The sequence below is a fragment of the Astatotilapia calliptera genome, chromosome 6, assembly GCF_900246225.1.
Source record: "Astatotilapia calliptera chromosome 6, fAstCal1.2, whole genome shotgun sequence".
Taxonomy (NCBI): domain Eukaryota; kingdom Metazoa; phylum Chordata; class Actinopteri; order Cichliformes; family Cichlidae; genus Astatotilapia; species Astatotilapia calliptera.
Window position 1 is genome coordinate 25072946 of NC_039307.1, and position 19910 is coordinate 25092855.

A 19910-nucleotide genomic window follows, 5' to 3' on the forward strand; every position below is an offset into this window, starting at 1 on the left:
TAGTGTTTCGGGCCTCTTGGTGTTGTTCAGCTGGTGCGTCCTGGATGAATGTTGGTTTTGAACATTCCTAGAGTTTTTTGGTATTTCTCTGATAAGTTTATATTTGGTTTTCAGCCTCCCACACTTGCACTAAAATTGAACTTCATATGGAGAGCTCCATTGAAAGGTGATGTTAGGTTCAACTTCAGAAGTCTTGCCTGTTTAATTTCGAATGAAATAACAAGAAAGCAGCCCTCATATGGCCACAGAACTGCTAGTCAGCCAGCTGCTCATATGCTTTCAATCTCTGAAAGTATGTTGGGTTGGTTTTTTTTTTTGTAAAACCCATTAAATCACAGCTGAAAGTCTGCACTTCAACCACACATTAATTGCTTGATTTGTGGTGGTGGTGTACAGAGGCAAAATGATCAAAGTTTCCCCCAAAAAAAGCATATGCACCTAACTGTATATATGCAGATGTAATGTCCAAAGACCCACTGGATTAGCAGCAAGAGAAAACAAACTTAAAAACTACCTATAATTTATGCCTAAATTGATTCAGCAAATACACTATCAAACAGACAAATAATTCCTATTTTAAGGTCAATGCGTACAATAAGTCAAAGTTTACGTAGGAACCAGAAAGAAGAAACTTCAGAAGATTATGAAAAGGTTCATCAGAGGTTTTATAGACCGGACACAAAATTTGCTTCCATTTCCTTCAAAACTGTCACGTTTCCATGAGAGACCCATAAACCTTACCAAACTTTCCAAAAATCACAAATCTTTTAGTGCCTCTTGCAAACATGAAGAGCTGACTCGAAGCCAATCAAAACCTACAATGAATCATTTCTACCAAAATAAATTATGTTTTTGATAGAAACTCTCAGCACTCCACGCAGGGGAGCTTCCAGCTACCGGATGGAAAGGCGTCTCTGGCTAGACAATGGAATTCAAAGAGCCAAGATGAATGAAGATGTACCATTACATTTTAGTCACGTTAAAAAAAAAGCAAACTATAAAGCACAACTTGGAGATACTGTAAGCAGTTGGAACTTGGTTGGATCACTGGGTGAAAGGTCATTCAAGGTAAGGGAGGTGAAAGCATTGAGAAGGCCCGTGGTAAAGGTTCAAAAAGCTCAAGGGTCAGGGAAGAGTACAGCAGGCAGGTTTCTACGCCAAAAATAATGTTGTTATTGTTTATGTAACAGCAGCTATATGTGCTTTTTCTTTAAAGCCATAATCACTATTTATCACGTAGCAGAACTAAAAACAATAAAGGCACTTGGTAAAAAAATGTGAATATGCTATTAGTGGTTTGGATGGCTCCAGCTATAACTAAACAACAATAATCTTTTAGTTTTAGCTATAGATTTAAAGCATTTCCTTTAGAAATGACAATAGGATCTGTGTTTAGATCAGCACATACACAGTGCTCGTCTTCATGTGCACTGGAGTGGAGCAAAGAATATCCAGGTTACCTTTCTGCTATTGTTTGTTGTTCATTAATCCCCACATTAAAGAGCACCGGGAATACTCGGAGAAGCTTCCCCTCCTTGATTTCCTCTGGTAAGGTATGGAAAACCAGTTTAGGTAATGGCACTTCTACAGTGAAGTGGTCTCTAAATGCAAAGAGAAAGTGAGAGAGAGAGAGAAAATAAGGATTAAGACGGTGAAACATCCATCAAAAAAGTAATTTGATACATTTTACCGCATGATAGATGTGATATGTTTGGGAAGTTCTATAACATGATACCTAAGACAGGCCTGAGCAAGATGTAAAGAGAGAAACTGATGGTGTGTATACAAACCAGAGAGCCAGTGTGCGCGTTTTAGAATTCCTCAAAGAGTGGCACGGAAGTGGGAGGTGCCACAGGAGTGTAATATCACACCAGACACAATGCTCAAGGTAAGCAATAAGAAAAAACAGCTTGACCTGTCAACAGCTGTCCAACACGTGAGCAAAGGTTCTCTTCAAAGATGGGAAAGGACATTCGTGATCAGCTGATTTGAACTTTTAAACCAATGTACAAAACTGCTGTGGACTGAAGCCAGATAATATCTGTGTCAACAGCTCATCCGTATATGGAGTAAAGTTCACCTGGTTACCAGTTGTATTGTGAAGCTATGCTACCTGCAATACTATTAAATAATTCTTTTCCCCTATGGGAGGTATCTTCGATTAGGCTAAATTTTTCTTTCAAACGTTTCTCGACTGAACTGCACTAAATAAATGCTAAAGTGGTTTTTAACTTTTTGTCTTACAAGACTGTGTGAAATCATAATCACGTATAACAATTGTTAAAATATGGACTTTCCCATACTCAGTAGTCACTCTCCTTTCCGCCACTTGCACAGTGTGGTGGCAGATTTCTTTTCTCATGTATTAATCACATATTGAATCATATCACATTAGTTATAGTAATATCACTATCTCACTTTACTATAGTAAGAGCACTCCTGTCACTAGTATACATGCATGTGGAATGTTAACACAGTGAGGCCATTGTAATGGGAGATGTTAAACAGATAGTGGGACTCCTTCTGCTTATCAGGGATGTAAATCCTTACGTGACGGCCAAGCAGAAAACAAGGTCATAATTCTCTCTGTGAGGGAGAAGGTATAGCCCCCCTGTGAGAGGGGCCAACATGTAAGAGTTTGTGGAAGGTTCTTTGTCTGTGTCTCTGTATATGAGATGTAAGGGCGGTGGCCACAATTCAGAGATGGTCCTGGTGTTCCACTGGGATGCTCTCTCCACATTGCAATGTGTTTATTAAACCCACTTCAAATCAAGGTCACTGGGTGTGTTGCAGGTCATTGTTAAATTTTCCCTGACAACAGTTAACTACTACTTGACACAGTTCCACACTTGTTTTATCTTCTAATACAAGGATAATAAAAATAATACACACATGCATGTGTATTTTTTTTAAACGTCAAATAATAATTCAAATAATAATTACATTATATCTCAGTGACTCTGCATTTATTGAATGCTAGCTACTTTTGACAACATCAAAGTCCAGATATGAAGAGGAAAGTTTCCACCTGCATTCCTGAATGAGCCACAGTGAACGGATACTTGTCTAAGAGAAAACGTGTGGAATTCAGCCCACTCGTAATTATGCTGTGTCATCCTAAGACTTTTTAAAGTAATCAATTTTAGCTGCTTTTGGTGCTGAAATTAACAACATGTGCACTAGAGAGGAAATGATGGTTTTACAAGTGGAGGCCGTTGACATTTTTCTTCCCTCCTAGTTTTCCTGACTGTTTTTCACTAATAGATACACAATTACATTAGAAGAGATGTGCAGGGGGAACAGGATAAGCACTGCCAGAAGCCTACAAATGACGTCCAGTAGGCCACTGGTGTGAATGTCTGACAAAAACATCAGAGACAGACTTCATGAGGTTGGCCTGAGGGACCAGCATCCTTAGTGGATTGCGTGCTCTGTGCCCGGCACCGTGGAGCATGATTGGCATTTGCCATAGAGTAGAATACCAGAGTTGGCAGGTCCACCACTGGACCTGTCTGTGTCCTGTGCTTTTCACAAATGAGAGCAGGTTCCCCCTGAGCACATGAAAGGGTCGGTAGAAGCCGTGGAGAACGTTATTCTCCCTGTAACATCATTCAGCATCACCGGTTTGATGGTGGGTCAGTGAGGCATATCCATGGAGGGATGCAGAGACCTCTAATAAGGCTAGGCAATGGCACCCTGACTGCTATTAGGTATCGCGATGAACCCGCCGGTGCAGTGGGTCCTGGGTTCCTCTTGGTACACAGCAATACCCTTGAATATGTACCCAAGAGTATGCAGGCGATTCCTGGGGCTGAGATCCTGAGCCAACCAGACATAGTGGTGATTGAGAAGAAGCAGAGGACCACAGTTATGATACAGTGACAGTCCCAGTAGACAGCAACATCAGGAACAAGGTAAACAAGAAAATCAAGCTTAAGTTTTTCTTTTTTCACAATATGAAACACAAAGGAAAGCACATGTGATGACCTACACTAAAGTGATACAAACAAGAAAAAAACCTGCTCCGATATTTTTTATGCTGCAGATCCGTGTTGGAGCTGGTGTGAGAGGGGTCCTGGATGTTTTGCATAAGTGCGCCAATTGTATCCTTAGTGAAACACAATGCAAGAGAAAACAATGCTGTTTTGTAATGGCTGGCTTCCATTATAACAAAGTTCCTGTGTTCAGTTTTCATTGAACACAGAGTATGAATCCCCCTACTTTTGAAATATACGGACATTTCCCTTCTTTAAACTTAGATTTCCTCTATAAACAAAGAAACTCTCTCAAGCCAAAAACATTACTTTCTATGTTTGCATATCTCAATAAAACGAGTATAGCTTGATTTGATGCTGATTTTCTGATCTCAGAGGTATATTAGAAACCATTAGAGGTGACCACATGTGCCGCAAATAAGTGTTTGGCCCGATTTCCTTCCTATAATTGGACTTGAGCAAGAAAACAAACAAACAAAAAAAAACAAAACAAGGTCTTACCGTCGGCCACAAACTAAAGGCTGAAGGTCACTGAGGTCATCGGACTTGGCCTCTGTAATCTTGAACATGACTCTCTGCAGGTCTGAGATCCCCACTTCCATGTCTTCCAGCATCCCGAACTCTTCACCTATAGCGGCCACAGAAAACAAGCTCGACAGTGATGTCAGTCGTTCTCGTTGCATGCATACACACAACAGGGCATGTTTAACAAAGACCATAACTGAGAAACCTCCCTCCCTTGTATTTATTCAACTCTTACTGTTACTTACTGTTCTCTTTATTTCTATGACAAACATTAACAGGAGATATACCATTTTCCAGGTCACAATTAAAGGATGAAGAAATATGGGTGTCGGTAATGAAGGCATTTAGCCAAAAACAACACTGCAGTGACTCACCTTGCCTCACCTTGCTATGTACTACAGCTTAATCATTCACCTTACTAGTCTGACTTGCTTAAACGTGCTGGGATTTACTTAACAGCAAACACAAACAGTAAAATTCAATGTAGGTCGTGAGGTCACCGGCGTGATTTCACTCACTGTAGGTGCTGAGCAGGCTCTCAAACTGAGCAACCAGGCCAACGAGGTGAAGCTGCCTCAGGAAGCCTTTGTCCTGCATTCCCGCGTACAACCGCATGACGAAACCACAGGCCAAGGCTGCCAGCTGTTTAACACACAAACACACAAATACTAAGACATTTTCAAACAAGCAACTATGCAGCAAACACTAAACGGTGAACCAAGAATACACTGGGTCCAAAATACTGCGATTCAGCTCAATTATAAAGGATCAGAACCTGCAGCCACTTTCACACCACAACAAATGTGTTACCTGAATCCATGTTACTCCTTTTATTTACTTGCTCATACTCATTTAATGTTGATGTATACAGCAGAGACATGCGAATGAGTCCTACTGGAGTAAACCCTTTAAATATAAAACATAGTTCAGAGCCTAACAAATACATGACTCCACACCCTGAGTTCTACAGTATGCAAACATGAAGTAATATACAACCAACATATTATATTGTTTGCACTGATTATGCTGTACTTTGGACCACGAGGGAAAAAAATTAGATGACAAAATCCTTTACAGCTCAAGCTGCTATTGCATAAAGCAGTGAATGGGCAGCAGATTTATGATTCATTCATGAGAAGAGAAAGTATCGACAAAAAGCAAAAATCTTTCAGATTAAATTCAGATGAAAAGAAGCTCCATGCTCTGGAGGACTCCTAAAGAGTTGTTTATTATGCCAGTGCAGCCACCTACTGCCTGACTGAAGACTATGTCTCGCCTCTGCTGGAGCAGGAAGCCCTGTGGAATGCTGCAGGCTGCCTCCTGCAGGAGCACAAAGGTCATGGCTCTCTTCGCCTTCTCCACCACCTCCATCACGCAGTCCTTTAACCGGGTCACCAGAGGACACAACTGCTCCCTCCAGTCACCTGTGAAAAAGAGATGCAATGGGGAACATCTCAATCACAGCAAGCGATTTCTCTGCGAGGTCAAGCACTGTATGCTGCAGTGTGAGGTGGAAGGCCCCACACAAAAATGCAACTTGGTTTGAAACACTGAAAAGGCGGCAGCAAAGCACAAAATTAATGAACCCCTTGGAGTACGCCAGCTTGCACATCTCAAATTATAGACCGCATGTGTGTCCTGCTGCCTTTAGGCAGATGCAGAAATTTAATAGAGGAATTTTTCATGCAGACTAAAAAATTTTAGACAGCAGATACTGTAAGAATCATCCATTCATTTAAAAATCAGTGAAAGGCTTTGAGAAAGTCCCACATTTTGAATTGAAGAAAAAAAAAAGTGTAGGTTTATCTTATATGCATTGATCAGTTTTACTGTGGTCTGTTTACTTTAAATCCAATTATTCTTCCTAAACTGGCAACTTGGTGATTTTTCTTACTATTTCCATCTGTTTCTGGCTGATTTGAACATAAAAATATCTCAGCGAGCAATAAAATTATTATTATCTCTGTTTTTTAAAAGGCACATATGAAAATTAGGGTAGAAAATTGGTAAATTAAAAAAGAAATCTTCACGCTAAACTGTTTCGTGTTGAAGGCGTCATTCACAAACAGTGCGCCTAGAAGATTTAGCTTGTTGTTTGTATGCTACGATCTAATGATGAAGAACAACCTCATTCTTACAAAACATTTTATACTTTTCCAAAACACCATGAGCCAAAGTTTCTGAGAATTAGGATTAAAGGCCTATAATAAATAAATAAATAACATAATTCATTAAATATGACCTACTGGCTGTCAACCCCTCACAGTCTTAATTCTTATTATCATCCCATCGATGCTGGAGAACCTGGATGTTTTTTTAATAACTGCCCTGCGTTACTCATCCTGGGCTGACAGATCAGGTGTTACTGCACCACCTGCTTGTAAACCATGAACTGAAATCGTGCGTCTTTCCTGATTTCCTCCTTGGACACTATTGTTTCAGTTTCTACAGTTGAACTTTCTCTTCTCTCATTTAAGTCATCACCTCACCCTCCGCCTGTAATTCTCTGTGGGGGTTTCAGAGTTGCAGTTAATATTCATATAAAATATTTACAGTCATGGCACAAAGATAATTCGTACTCTTTCAAATATGAGATTATACTCGTACATAATAAAAATAAGACTTTTAGACTTTACCAGGTTTTCAGATTTGGTAAATCGCAACTGAGACGAACAGAAAAACTAAGTCTAAACCAGAATCAGTGTGTGAAAAGTACAACCCATTATTCAGGTTGTAGATCCACATTTAGTAGCAAAATTTGGAAGGAATCTTTTGATGAATGATTTTATTGGTCAGAACTTTGAAACACTTTTCTGTGCAACATTGCAAAATTCATGTACAGCTCTCTGGTGGTCCTACCACAGCATCGCAGGCTGAGGTCTGGAATTTGACTGGACCACTGTAACATGCGACATGTAACAACGAGATGTAGCTCGTGGGTTTCTCTGAGCACTGCTCACTGTCACTGTCGTTGTCAGGCTTTATAACCCTTCCCAGCCTTATGAGAAGTAACAAATTGCTTCTGTAAGATCAATTTAAGGATTGTGTTGCCACACCTGAATGCTCCAGACCACGTGCTGCTATTACAGCACATGTCCGATTCAGCTCAATTTTAAAGGCTCGACCCGATATAATTTTTTTTTTTTTATCATGTCCTGTTGCAAAAAAAACTTAGAATTTAAAGAGGGTGTATTTTCTTTTAACCATTACTGTAAATGTGAAGTATTGTGAGATATCGCCACAATTTTCCTGTCTACACCAGACTTGTTGACCTTTGATAACAACATTGTGCAATAAGTGTTTTTATACACTTCTTCTTTTATTACTTAAGTTAAATAAATTATCCTGTGCAGTACACATCAGACTGGAGGCCATATAAAAACATATTGTTGTGTTTGAAAATCAAATCACAACTAGGAGGGTACAACTACTTCTGGTCATGAATCATTGGTATAGACTATATAATTTCTGTCACACTGTTATAATATTTAAGCTCTCATTGTACCGTATTACTATCAGCAAACATCAAATAAATTATGTAATCCTTGTGACCTCTTTGTGGTTGTTTATTTTGGACATGCAGCAAACTCAAAATGTGTGCAGGAAACTTGCATTGCAGCTGTGATGATGCTTTCTCTGCATCCTTCACTGGTTTCTGATAAAGTCGAGCCTCTGAGTGGCCACCAGGGGGCAGTGTTGGTTAAGCAGTGCTCAAGATGAGTTTTCCAACCATACCACATATTCTTTCTGAGCTTCAACATATTGAAAAGTTCTCAGGAGGGAAGAGTGAATCATTGCGGACAAACAGACATGCACACAGTTTGATATGTACAGCATATCAAGCTTGCCCTTGCCCTGTCATAGAAATCACGTCTTATCTCATTCTGCAAATACTGCCTCTGCACAGAGCAGGAAACAGAACTCCAGCTGTCATCTCTTCACTGGCCCACCTGTCCAAACATGCAAACCCCTGCAGTGCCATCAAAAGCCCAGGATTCACAAAAGAGATAAAGCTTCTCTCATTATTCCTTCCATGTTTGTATTTTGACAAGCAGATGACCACTTTCTCTGAGCCTGTCTTAATAAAGGTGCTCTGAGGATTGAGCTTATCTTTCAGAATGAACACAGGGGCTGATGGCCTTGTTTTCACCTGCTGGCTCACAAAGACACAATGACACAAAATGATACAAATGCACCAATGCCTCCACAGCATGTGTGTGTGACTGACACACACACACACACACACACAGCCTCTCCTTGTCGCCTGGTCAGTCTAATGCCACTGCTCTGTGGCTCTGTGTGCCAATTGGCAGCTGCAGCAGTCTGGGCGCTTGTCTGAACACAAGCTTGAGGCAGGATTTCATTGGACGTAAGGGAAGACTGGGCAGCTTGTGGTCAACAGTGAATGGCTCTGCATACGAAATGTAGCTTTCATCCACTTCTCTGGCAACAATATGAGTTTCTCATTTGCCAGTGCTTGAACAACAGGGAGTCTGCAACGCTGGAACTCTTTTCGATTTCAGCTTAAGATACTCTGAAAAATATGATGAACTACTCAATATTATTTCTTCCCCACAGTAAAAATCTATGTACGAACGCTTAAAAATGTTTTTTTGGGCTCAGGAGCACTTCTTAGCATTAAAAGGACTGCTGTTTAGTGACGGGAGCATAGTGACGGGCACATTACGATACAGTGGTATCACCACATGTTGCCTGTGACAGTGATGGATCGGTTAATGCATATTCTGCATTATAATTTGCATGAGGAAATTCACCGATGAGGCATTGGATTACCTGTTTAACTGAAGAGAAAAACAAAAATGTACAGACTTAAAAAAATGGGATGTTTCTGCTAAAGAAAACTTATGAACAAAATAATAACAAAAGAAAGCTAAATTAGCAGAAGTGTTAAGGTAGAAATGTCACCTTTAAACATTCACATGGCATATAGCAGGAACTCCATGTATGCAGGAATGTAGATGATCAAGATGACCTGCTGAAGCTCAAACTGAGCATCAGAATGAGGAGGAAAGCTGATTTAAGTGATTTTGAAAGCGGCATGATTCTGGTGCCTGTTGGGCTCATATGAATTTTCCAGAAACTACTGGCATTTTCCCACACAGCCATCTCTAGGGTATGTACACAATTGATCAAAAGAGAAAATATCTGGGCGAAAATGCCCTCATTGATGTCAGAGTTCAGAGGAGAGTGGACAGACTGCTTCAGGCTGATGGGAAGGCAACGGTACCTCAAATAAGCATTCATAACAACCACTGTGTGTAGGTATGCATTTCAGAAGGCACAAAACTCTGAACCAGGGTATACAGCTGCAGAAGACCACACTGTGTGCCACTACTGTCAGCTACGCAGGCCGAGGCTACTATTCAGACTGGCTCACCAAAACTGGAAAACAGAAGACTGGAAACACGTTGCCTGGTCTGACGAATCTCAAGCATTGATCTATCTTGCCCTGTATCAATGGTTTCAAGCTTGTGGTGGTGTAATAGTGTGAGGGACGTTTACTTTGTACACTTTGGGCCCCTTAGGGCCAAGTGAGCATCATTTGAGCACCATAGCATACCTGAATATACATCCATCCCACAGTGTACCCATCTTCTGATGGATGCTTCCAGCACAATAATGTCACAAAGCTCAAATCACGTCAAACCGGTTTGCTGAATATGACAGTGAGGTCACTGTACTCAGATGACCTCCACAGTCACGAGATCTCAATCCAACGGAGCACATCTGGGATGTGGTGGAACTGGAGATGTGCATCATGTCGTGCAGCATCTGTCAGTATGGACCTAAATCTCTGAGGAATGTTTCCAGCACCTTGTTGGCTCTATTTTACAAAGATTTAAGGAAGCTGCTACTGCAAGCTGTACCTAATGAAATAGACAGTGACGGTACATCCACATATATATATACGCACAGACAAACAGAGGTGGTAACCTACAACATAGATGGAGGAACTGTGATCAAACTGTAGTGTAGTATTGCTGGTTTGTAATCACGACCGCGGCCAGATCTGAATCCTAACGAGCAAAACATCACTGTATCATCAGCCAAATAAAGTTTTACTTTTGACTGACACAGCAATTATTTGGCCTGTCTAAGACTGTAAACGATGGGCTAAACAAACTGAAAATGTAATTTACCAGGATTGTGGGAGGTGATGACATCAGCTAGCTGATGTTCTGGGACTGGATCCTGCTTGGTGTTGTCTTCTTCCTGGAGTTTATCCACCATGGCGATTACACAGTTGAGACACTTGGCCACATTTGCCCACAGCCTGTCCTGAAAGAGCCAAATGCACAATCAGCAGTCAGATCAGTTGCGCTGATTACATCTGTGTCTTACTCACACTGTCTACCTTTGAGACTGTGAGGCAGTTATTTTTTTTGCACAGTCCAAACTCCGAAAAGCCAAAAGGTCAAAAGGAAATGTCTGAAAGGATATTCTGAGATTACTTTTAAAGCGTTTCCATCGTTTCAAGCTTTCTCTTTCTTCTCCTGAGCTCCTGCAGGTAACTGATGTATTGAGACTTTTTCTCTGTGGATGTGTGTGCTGAAGGGGGGTGGGGGAATACATATTTTGGATATTTTCTTCTTAAAAATATGGGTTGAACACGTTATAATGGCGGGAGATAATTAGGCATTGGTGTGGAGAAATCACGATGAACTCCTGCTGGATGGCAGATGCTGTCCTCACACACAAAGAATACTAACAGCCATAGACACGTCCATGAAAAGAAGCGAGATGGCTTAAATTCACTGACAAGGATACCGCGTAATTATCTTCCGCAGTCAGTTTGTCATGATGAAATATTTAAACCCCCTTTGAGAAAAGAATCCACTTAAAAGACTAATGTTTGGTATGCAATCTAATTTTGTGAGTAATTATTTGCCATAGCAGATCTCTAATACAGTAATAGTTTTCGGCTTCCCCCTGTGTGCGCTCTACTGTAAGAAGCACCAGGGAAAACATCAGTTTGTCAAAACACACCGGTTTAAAATAAAATGATAACTCAATCACAATTTTTAAATGTTTCTAAATGACTTAGAAAAGGAGTCGGGCATACCCATTCCTCCTCATCGTACTCTTTATGGTGGGGTATGGTGTCTTGGTGCTTCAGTGACAAAGGCTCTCCTCCAGCAGTTGTTTGGGTTCCTTCCACATTATTACACACCACTGTGGTCTCAGTGACCGACGTCGGTGGACTGTGGCCTGGAAGTCCCTGAATCGGGTTCTGATTCTGGTCATTGGTCTGGTTTGTGTGGCCTTGGTGTTGGCTCTGCGCCCGAGTCGACTTCTGGTTCTTGGAAACGTAGCCTGGCTGCGCTGCATGCAGCGCTAGGAGTGCACTCTTGACCAATTCATCCTTAAGAGTGTGAACAAATTGTTCTGTCTGCAGCAAAGAAAAGAGAGACAGATAGGAGGGAAAAAAAGATAGACACTGAAAGTTACTGTTGGATAGGACAACAAATACAAATTTAAGTGCTGAAAAAGCAAAAGTGACAGAGTAAGTGAGCGGGATATAGAGAGACTGTCACGCTGCCGAGGGAGAACAGGTCGAAGAAAACACTGGTGGAGGAGAACTTGGAAGCAAGTAACTATTTTACAGAGGAAGTGAAAAGAAATAAGCAAAATGAACCCTCTCCTTCACCATAAAGGAGGTGCTCTCCATTACTGCAGCGCAGTCAGTAAGCCAAAAGAAAAGAAAAAAAGAAAAGAAACAAAGAACAAACAATTCAATTACTCCTCCTCCAGCCTGCTGCTCCGTGGAGCACACCTCCTTTGATCTTAAATTCACCAGCTACTGTAAGTTGATGATGATCCCGGTACCAAGGAGTCTTATGCCCGCCGCCGCCGCTGCGTAAAAAATGATAAGGGCTCTCGAGAGTAATTGAGTTACCACTGCAATAAGCAATTCTATTACCACAGGAAATGCAGTCGAACAAAACACATAAGCCAAGCCCTCCATGAAAAGAAACCTACGAGGTCATTACATACATATATTTTCCACACAAACAGCCCTTTCCTGCTCCTATACCTCTCTTCCGTTGACTGAATAGTGAGATTATTGAAAGTGACAGGAATTATGGAGACTGCTTCGTCAGCAAGAAGGTAGGTAACTATTTAAAAACGTCCTGTCCCAGAAACAGAACTGACAAAAGCGTGTGGATGAAGTGTTTCTGAACTTTCCTCAGCTCGTGACCCATTTAAAATATGGTAGTGCCAGCTTGTTGATTTGTTAAGGCGAACATCTATTATTCATTGCAGATAACATCAACGTGATCAATATGGGGACACACTGGCCATAATCAGATCACAACAGCCAAAATTTAGGGCCTTCTGATGGATATCCGGGGCCAAGACTTCCTGTTCTGTGCGGCGGTCATTAATCGTGAATGCAGACAGATTCTAAAAAGTGAATTAAAAACCTAAATGGTTGTCGGATGATAGCTGATGCTTCCAAGATTGCACTTTGGCAAATGTGTTCTCTCCTTTGCTCCTTAATAGATACTGTCTACCTGCAAGTAAAGCCTCTTTAAATGTGATCAAACCTGGATGACAATGCAACACCACAAAGGTCATTTGCAGTGCCAACAATCTTTATTCCTTGGCAACAGATTCTTCATAATAATATACATTTATAAAGATAATATAATGCAAGTAAAAGGCATTCTCATTTTTTGCTTTTATTCCTCCGCGGGTGATTTTAAGCTACTTTTTTTGTCACTTATATTTTACCATGCAATCAAACCCCCGTGAGTTTAAAATCATCACACTTCACCAGTTATCTTTCTCCTTGTCCTTCTTAAGCCAATCAGTAACAACATCATGTACAGGGAGATGCAACCAAGGCCAAAATGATTCTGTTTTTTGGGAGTCAACTAACATGTTAATAGCCACTAATTAGTTAATTCACATTCTCTCAAACTTTTTGAGTCACTCTTCTAATGATCTTTGGTATAATAAAGTATACATAAATAATAATCATTAATAATACAGTTGTTCTGTTGATTTTTCAATACTCATCAATATGAATGAGCAGAAAAAAAAAGAAGAAAAAAAACATCCATCTTAACTTGTATCAGAGGTTTCGGTCACAGGGGACAGCAACACTACTCACAGAAGAGTCTGTAATGATTATGACGATGAGATTCATTTTTTTTAAACTGGTTTGACATTGAGCATCTCTACCAATCACCCAATTATAGTAGAGTACAACCTGTTAGTTTAACTCTACTACCATCACAGGGGGAGCTTATGATTCATCTCCTATCCCTATTTATCATTGGGTTTGACCATCAAAGTATGCTGTTGGATGTTGGATCCATGGATTTCATTTGGTCCTGACTGCCACAACATTCCCAGGAATTTGTGTCTCTTCCTTGAAACAGGGATCTTTCACACACTACTCAAATGTGTTAACTATACTATGTAGCCACTATTGTGTGCAACTGTTCTTCTTCTTTTGGCTGCTCCCTTTAGGTATCGCCAAAGCAGATCATATGCCTTGGTGTCACCCTATCCGTAACACCCTCCTCTATCACACCAACCCTCTACATGTCCTCCTTCACTACATCCACAAATCCTGTCTGTGGCACTTCCACCTTCAACATTTGTCCAATGTGTCCACATGCCTTTGCCGCTCCAATGTATTCAATTCTAATCCTGTCCCCGATAATCAAGGAACCCAACGAAAGTCTTGAAATCTTCAACTCTGCCGCCTCCAGGTCACCATTTGGTGAACGTTTAGGGCAGAGAAGCCAAACAACAGCTAGACACAAAACACCACTGTATTTAATTCAAACTCTTAGGGTGGCAGTAGTTCAGGAGGTAGAGCCGGTCATCTACAACTTGGAAGATTAGTGGTTCGATCCCTGTCTGCCAAAGTATCCTGGGGCAAGAGACTGAACCCCAAGTTGCTCTATGATGTGTTCATTGAAGCATGAATGTTAGGTGTAGAAGAAATTGCTTGTATGAATGGGTGAGTGAGGGATGCTGTACAAAGTGTTTTGAGTAGGAAAGTGCTATAAAAGAACATTTATATATATATATTATTTTCCCAATTCAAATGCCTTGTATGAATCCAAATGACTTATGAATATACTATACATGAGTCCGTTTGGACATTTATGATTTTTTTTGTCAGACTAACAAGAATCATTTTTTATTAAATTTAAAAAATAAAAACAAATATATTCATCCATAGGTTGGGACATAAGCATATGAAGTCTTATAAGATATTTTCAAAACACTTTTCTATATGAGAAGAAAAAAAGAGCCACATTTGACTAAGTATTGGAAACAATAAGGAGTAACTGGGCAATCAAAATGTAAATTTATATTCAAACTAAACTCTGCTTATCTGACCTCTGTGTTAATTCACAATCTATGCCACCCCATATTATTCATTTCTTGAGATTACAGAGGAAAGCTGCGTACTGTAAAACAATCTAGGTCATATTTGCACTTCATAACCATGAGGTCAGAGAACTCATTTTTTATTCGACTGTGCCAGTGCTCAAACAGTAACTCCCTCTGATGGTGAAATGATATTCTTATAAATCCAATGCATTTTTTTCAGGATGAATGTGAAGGGATTAGATTAAAAGGAAGCATATCAATCAACCGGGTAATCACTGAATTGTGTTAAAATTAAACTCAGCTTGTACCCACTAAGATTAGGATCTTCAGTGAAGTGCAGTCCAAATGTTAATGATGCACTCTACTGTAAGATCCATATAGATATGTTTTCAAAGTAAAATATCACCAGCAGATCCCTACTGGGCAAAGGAGGAATGCACTGCAGCTTTAACCAAAGCAACTTTGCTCCCCCACATTCAAAACCTATTCCTTAGTGCAACTCTTCAACACCTACCCATTTTAAAGGATCTGAAATGCTCGAAATCCCTCAGGGAGACATTCTGTTTTCTTCAAAATATCTGCTGATGTGATCTTCACTGAGCAGGAGTGCAAGTCTGAAAATGTTTCTGTGCACTCCGGCAAAAAAATATAAGTTAGGTTTGATCTAAAGAAGAAGAACTGTGGGAATCTGTTCACCCCGAATGGTTTCAAATGGTTTCACCCTGAAGGATGAGCACAGTTTGGTTGTGATAAAAATAGAAATGTTTCAGTTTATGCAACTTCACTTTAAATGTGGAAAGAGGCTGAATGAATAGAGCTGGTCAGATTCCAGCAACACTGGGCTGTGAGGACATTTACCCCTGCATTCATGACCTCCACACACAGCATCATCTGACATAATCATGCATAGACGAGCAAACCTGCCGGTCTTTCCAGGTAACCGTTAAAGTGCGGACATATAACTTGCCCAAGGACACAGCTGGAGGAAGGGGGGACGTGTTGCAATTGCCTTTTCACTATAATTATCATCAGAGTGAAATTATTATTGTCACCATCATCAACAGAATCATTACCACGTATAGAAAAGCAACAGCACATTGGCCATGTTCAAAACTAATCAGAAAGTGTGTGGCAAAAAGCACTGGAGTAAAATGTTGCACTGGGCCTGGACACAGGTGGTTAGAACTATGAAGGAAAAGTCATAGGCAGTGCTTCGGTGTAAAACCTTTTCTATGGCAGTGCCATTTTTCCCACATTCCTTTAAAGTGCAACACATGCTCTGTATTCAAGAAACTTTATACTCACAGGAGAAATAGTATATTTTGTCTAATGGACAGAAAATACATTTAATTTTCTTGAAAACAAGAGGATGTTGCCTGTAACAGGGCTGCAAGTAATGATTAGTTTTTATTGTCAAATGATTATGCCATTTATTTTGTTGCAAGATTTGCAGTATTGTTATGAGCGTGATAGTTGAACATGTTGCAATTTAAAAATGAGGCTACTGCTGCTAACGAACCAGGGTAAACAAAACAACGCTATACTGACAAAAGTAGTGGACCACAACTCTAAATCTCTGAATTTAGGTGTTTGCCACAGGTGCATAAAACCAAGCAACCAACCATATAGTCTGCCTTTACAAACACTTGTGAAACAATGGGTCATTCTAAAGATCTCACAAAATTTGAGTGAGGTAATGTAGAAGGATGCCAACATTGCAACAAGTCAGCTTGTGAAATTTCTTCACTCCTAGATATTCTACAGTCGATTGTAAATGGTTTTACTACAAAGTGGAAGGGTTTAGGAAGCACAGCAACTCACCCACAAAGTGGCAGACGACCAAAGTTACAGATCACCGAGCGTTGAAACTCGGAGTGGGTAAAAGTCACCAACGCTCTGCTGACTCAGTAACTGCAGAGGTCCACATTTTCTCTGCCATTAACTCAGCACAAACTATGTGCTGGGTGCTTCATTGCTGTCCACGGCTGAAGAGTTTGCTTTTACATTTTTTTTATTTTATTGGATTTTCTTTTTTTTTTTAGTTTTTAAGCCTTTATTGATATGGGACAGTAGAGAGAAGACAGGGAAGCTAGAATAGAAACCAGCGTGAAACACATGATAAATAGTCTTGGAGAGGGTTCAAACCTGCAACAGCTGTATGGGTTGTCTACTCAATGAGGTGAGCTATACCAGCACCCTTCAGGCAACTTTTTAACCACAACAAACATTTATTTCATAGGGCTGTGATTATATAAAACTTTCAGGTCTAAATAATTTCATAAAAATATTATTACAATCTCTACTTTTAAACTGTAACACACCATATTTTTCTTTAGCATCTAAGACAATCCCACAGTGCTAATCCATGCAAAGTGTCTGTTTTATCCATAATCTTATCCAGTGTGATTTTGCATTGGTAGCACTTTGTGGTACTAGCTAGCTAGCTGTGACTTCTTCTAAATGTCACATTTATCATCAATACTGTGAACCCTCTTTACTTCATAAGAGATAAAGGAAAAACTTTAGTACTGCTTTAACTGTAGTCAAACAGCAGATAGAAAGCTACCTCATAAAATCAGGCTAATTTTCTTCCTCATCTCCAGTCTATACGCTAATCTAATCTAAGATAATCTAAGATAAGCTAAGTCAAGCTAAGTAAAGAATATGTAGTTTCATACATTATATATGGACATGACAGATGTATTCATCATCTCATGTGGTCAAAAAAGATTATAAACCTTTTCCCAGTAATGTCAAATCATTCCTTTGAGACTTTTGAAAAAAATAAACAAATAAACAAAACAAAATGAGTCGACTTGCTTGTGCAGGTGTCAGCGTGTGAAATACTCATATATTGCGTTATCTTCATGATTAAAATGCTTGGGATTTTAAGAGAGTCATGCCACATCAGCTTTTAAACACAGAGGCACATTCTCATCCTCCTGTCACCCTCAGAATCACTCACGTACATGAACAAACACAGCTTGAGATTTTAATCAGAGGACAGCACTGCTTGTGCTGACCAGGCCAGGCGTTTACTTGGCCAATGTGTGCATGTCTAATCAAGGATGAGAGGAAGTGGTGACAGAGCGAATGTACCAATTAAGCAGGCTGATTGGGCTCTATTCCACTGTGGCAAAAACAATCTCTCCCACAACAGATTGCAATCTGACAGCACCAGATGTAATTCATTAATTATACTGATAAAAACGCCTCAACTCCATAAACCTCCATGCTGCTATTCACTTTTGTTAGTTTGCCGTTTTTATGATGACTTATGGATCTATTCCTGGGGTTGTCTGTTTAGTATATGCATGTCTCTGTGTGTATGTGTGCTTAATGGTTTCAAAGCAACTGCAGTTTTTAAAGTTATTTTTCTGAATATTGCAGCTTTTGTTTGTGGTGAGCCAACTACCAGTCAGAGATTATCAAAGCTGGTGCAAAGTAACTCTTTGGTGTTTTAACTCCTGTTGGAGGGCAGCCATTTAATTTGGGTTTTCATCAACTTATCACCACATTTAAAGATTAATATATAGGGCTCTCGTTTCTGAGGTAAAAATCATTTGGCACGACATACCTATGCTTTGTGTACTGCAGCAGCTTGATGTAAAGAGGAATAAAGAGATAGGTGAGATGGAAGTGATTGCAAATGAAAGGCTTAAGTGCTGCCTCACCTTGTCAGAAAGGTGCTTGAGTGCATCCCTCAGTCCAGGGGAAGAGTGCTCATGGGCAGCCTGAAGGAGCTGGTCCACTAACCTCGTGATGAGGGGCTGGAGGAGGCTCATGATGTTGAGTACCTCCTGAGCTTTGGCTGTGTGCTCTGGGGAGTAGTAGATACACTGGTAGGCAGTGCTGAAGCTGTGACAGAGGAAAAAGAGAGAGAAAAAAAAACATCAGACTGCAGTGCCTGGCCCTGAACTGGGAATAGTTATAGCAGGTTGGAGAGGTTTGAAAGAGCCCCAGTTCAGATAAGAATAAAACTCCACTCCACACGAGTTTATCACATTGAGAATATAGCTGCTCTGGACAGAAGCTCATGTGAGAACTGTTTTGACCTGTGATGTTGATTCTCTTAGTGACCACTTAACATAGTGTTTACCATAACTAGTGCTAGTAGGTAGTGCTAGTAAGGAAACGTCCAGCACTGATATCAAACAAGGTACAAGGACCTGCTGTATCCATGAAAAATATTTTTGAACCAGTAACCAGCTGCAATGTGAATTACATGTAAAGGAGCTTTCAGCTGTTCCCTTGTATCCCAAGGCGTCATCACAGCAGATGGATCTGTTTGATTTTGTCTCGGAAACCCTTCCTGATTTAACCCTCCCTTGGGCGTGTCCTCTCCTAGAATTCAACCAGGGATCGTAAGGTGAAAGTGTTAACTCCCACACCACAGAGCCTCTGATTTAGAGCACCAGTATCATCAGTGGCTTTCATTCAAAAAAGCAGTTTTCACTTAACTCCAAACTATTTCAGAGGAACAGGTTGAGATAGCGTGCATTGTTGCCCTTTCTCACATGGTAGCTCACACAGGAATATGGTTTGGTGGGATACACGTCTGGACAGACTGCGTTGGAGGCAGTAAACCTGACATCCACCTACTCGCTTTGAATCCACTGGAGAAATACCTGGGTTATTGTAACATTCAATATTAGGGACTAACAGGAAAAATATACGGTCCAACTGGCTTCAATGCTGCAGTGCATGCTGAAGAAGGCTGTTGTTGAAACAAAATTCCCTGCATCGGGAGCAGCGCTGGGCTGTTCAAATCAGGTAGTTCAAGAGTGACCTAAAGTAAGTAGTGATATCTAATTACACTGACACTTTGTTAGGTGTCTTTTTGGCACCTTGCACCACAAGTGTTAGCTCCTGACGACATCAGTAAAATTAAATACATTGGCTATTCCTATTGTACAACAACTCCACTAAAGCTTAACAGTAATCCCTTCACATCTGATCAGAAGTACATTATTCAGGGGGATCATCATCTCTATGTTGAGGTTAATTAAT

At 40.4% G+C, this 19910-nt stretch overlaps 1 protein-coding gene across 7 annotated transcripts in view; it reads right to left on the reverse strand.

The window, feature by feature from the left end:
- The window catches only part of inpp4b (inositol polyphosphate-4-phosphatase type II B), a 191560-nt gene that overhangs the window by 9970 nt on the left and 161680 nt on the right, over positions 1–19910 (reverse strand). For all 7 annotated transcript variants that reach the window (XM_026171319.1, XM_026171316.1, XM_026171318.1 and 4 more), the window contains 7 exons: positions 18575–18758; positions 11605–11931; positions 10682–10820; positions 5772–5944; positions 5039–5162; positions 4497–4623; positions 1461–1601 (listed from right to left, as the gene is read on the reverse strand). In XM_026171319.1, coding sequence (XP_026027104.1) covers positions 1461–1601; positions 4497–4623; positions 5039–5162; positions 5772–5944; positions 10682–10820; positions 11605–11931; positions 18575–18758 — 1215 coding nt within the window. The remainder of the gene's footprint in view (positions 1–1460; positions 1602–4496; positions 4624–5038; positions 5163–5771; positions 5945–10681; positions 10821–11604; positions 11932–18574; positions 18759–19910) is intronic.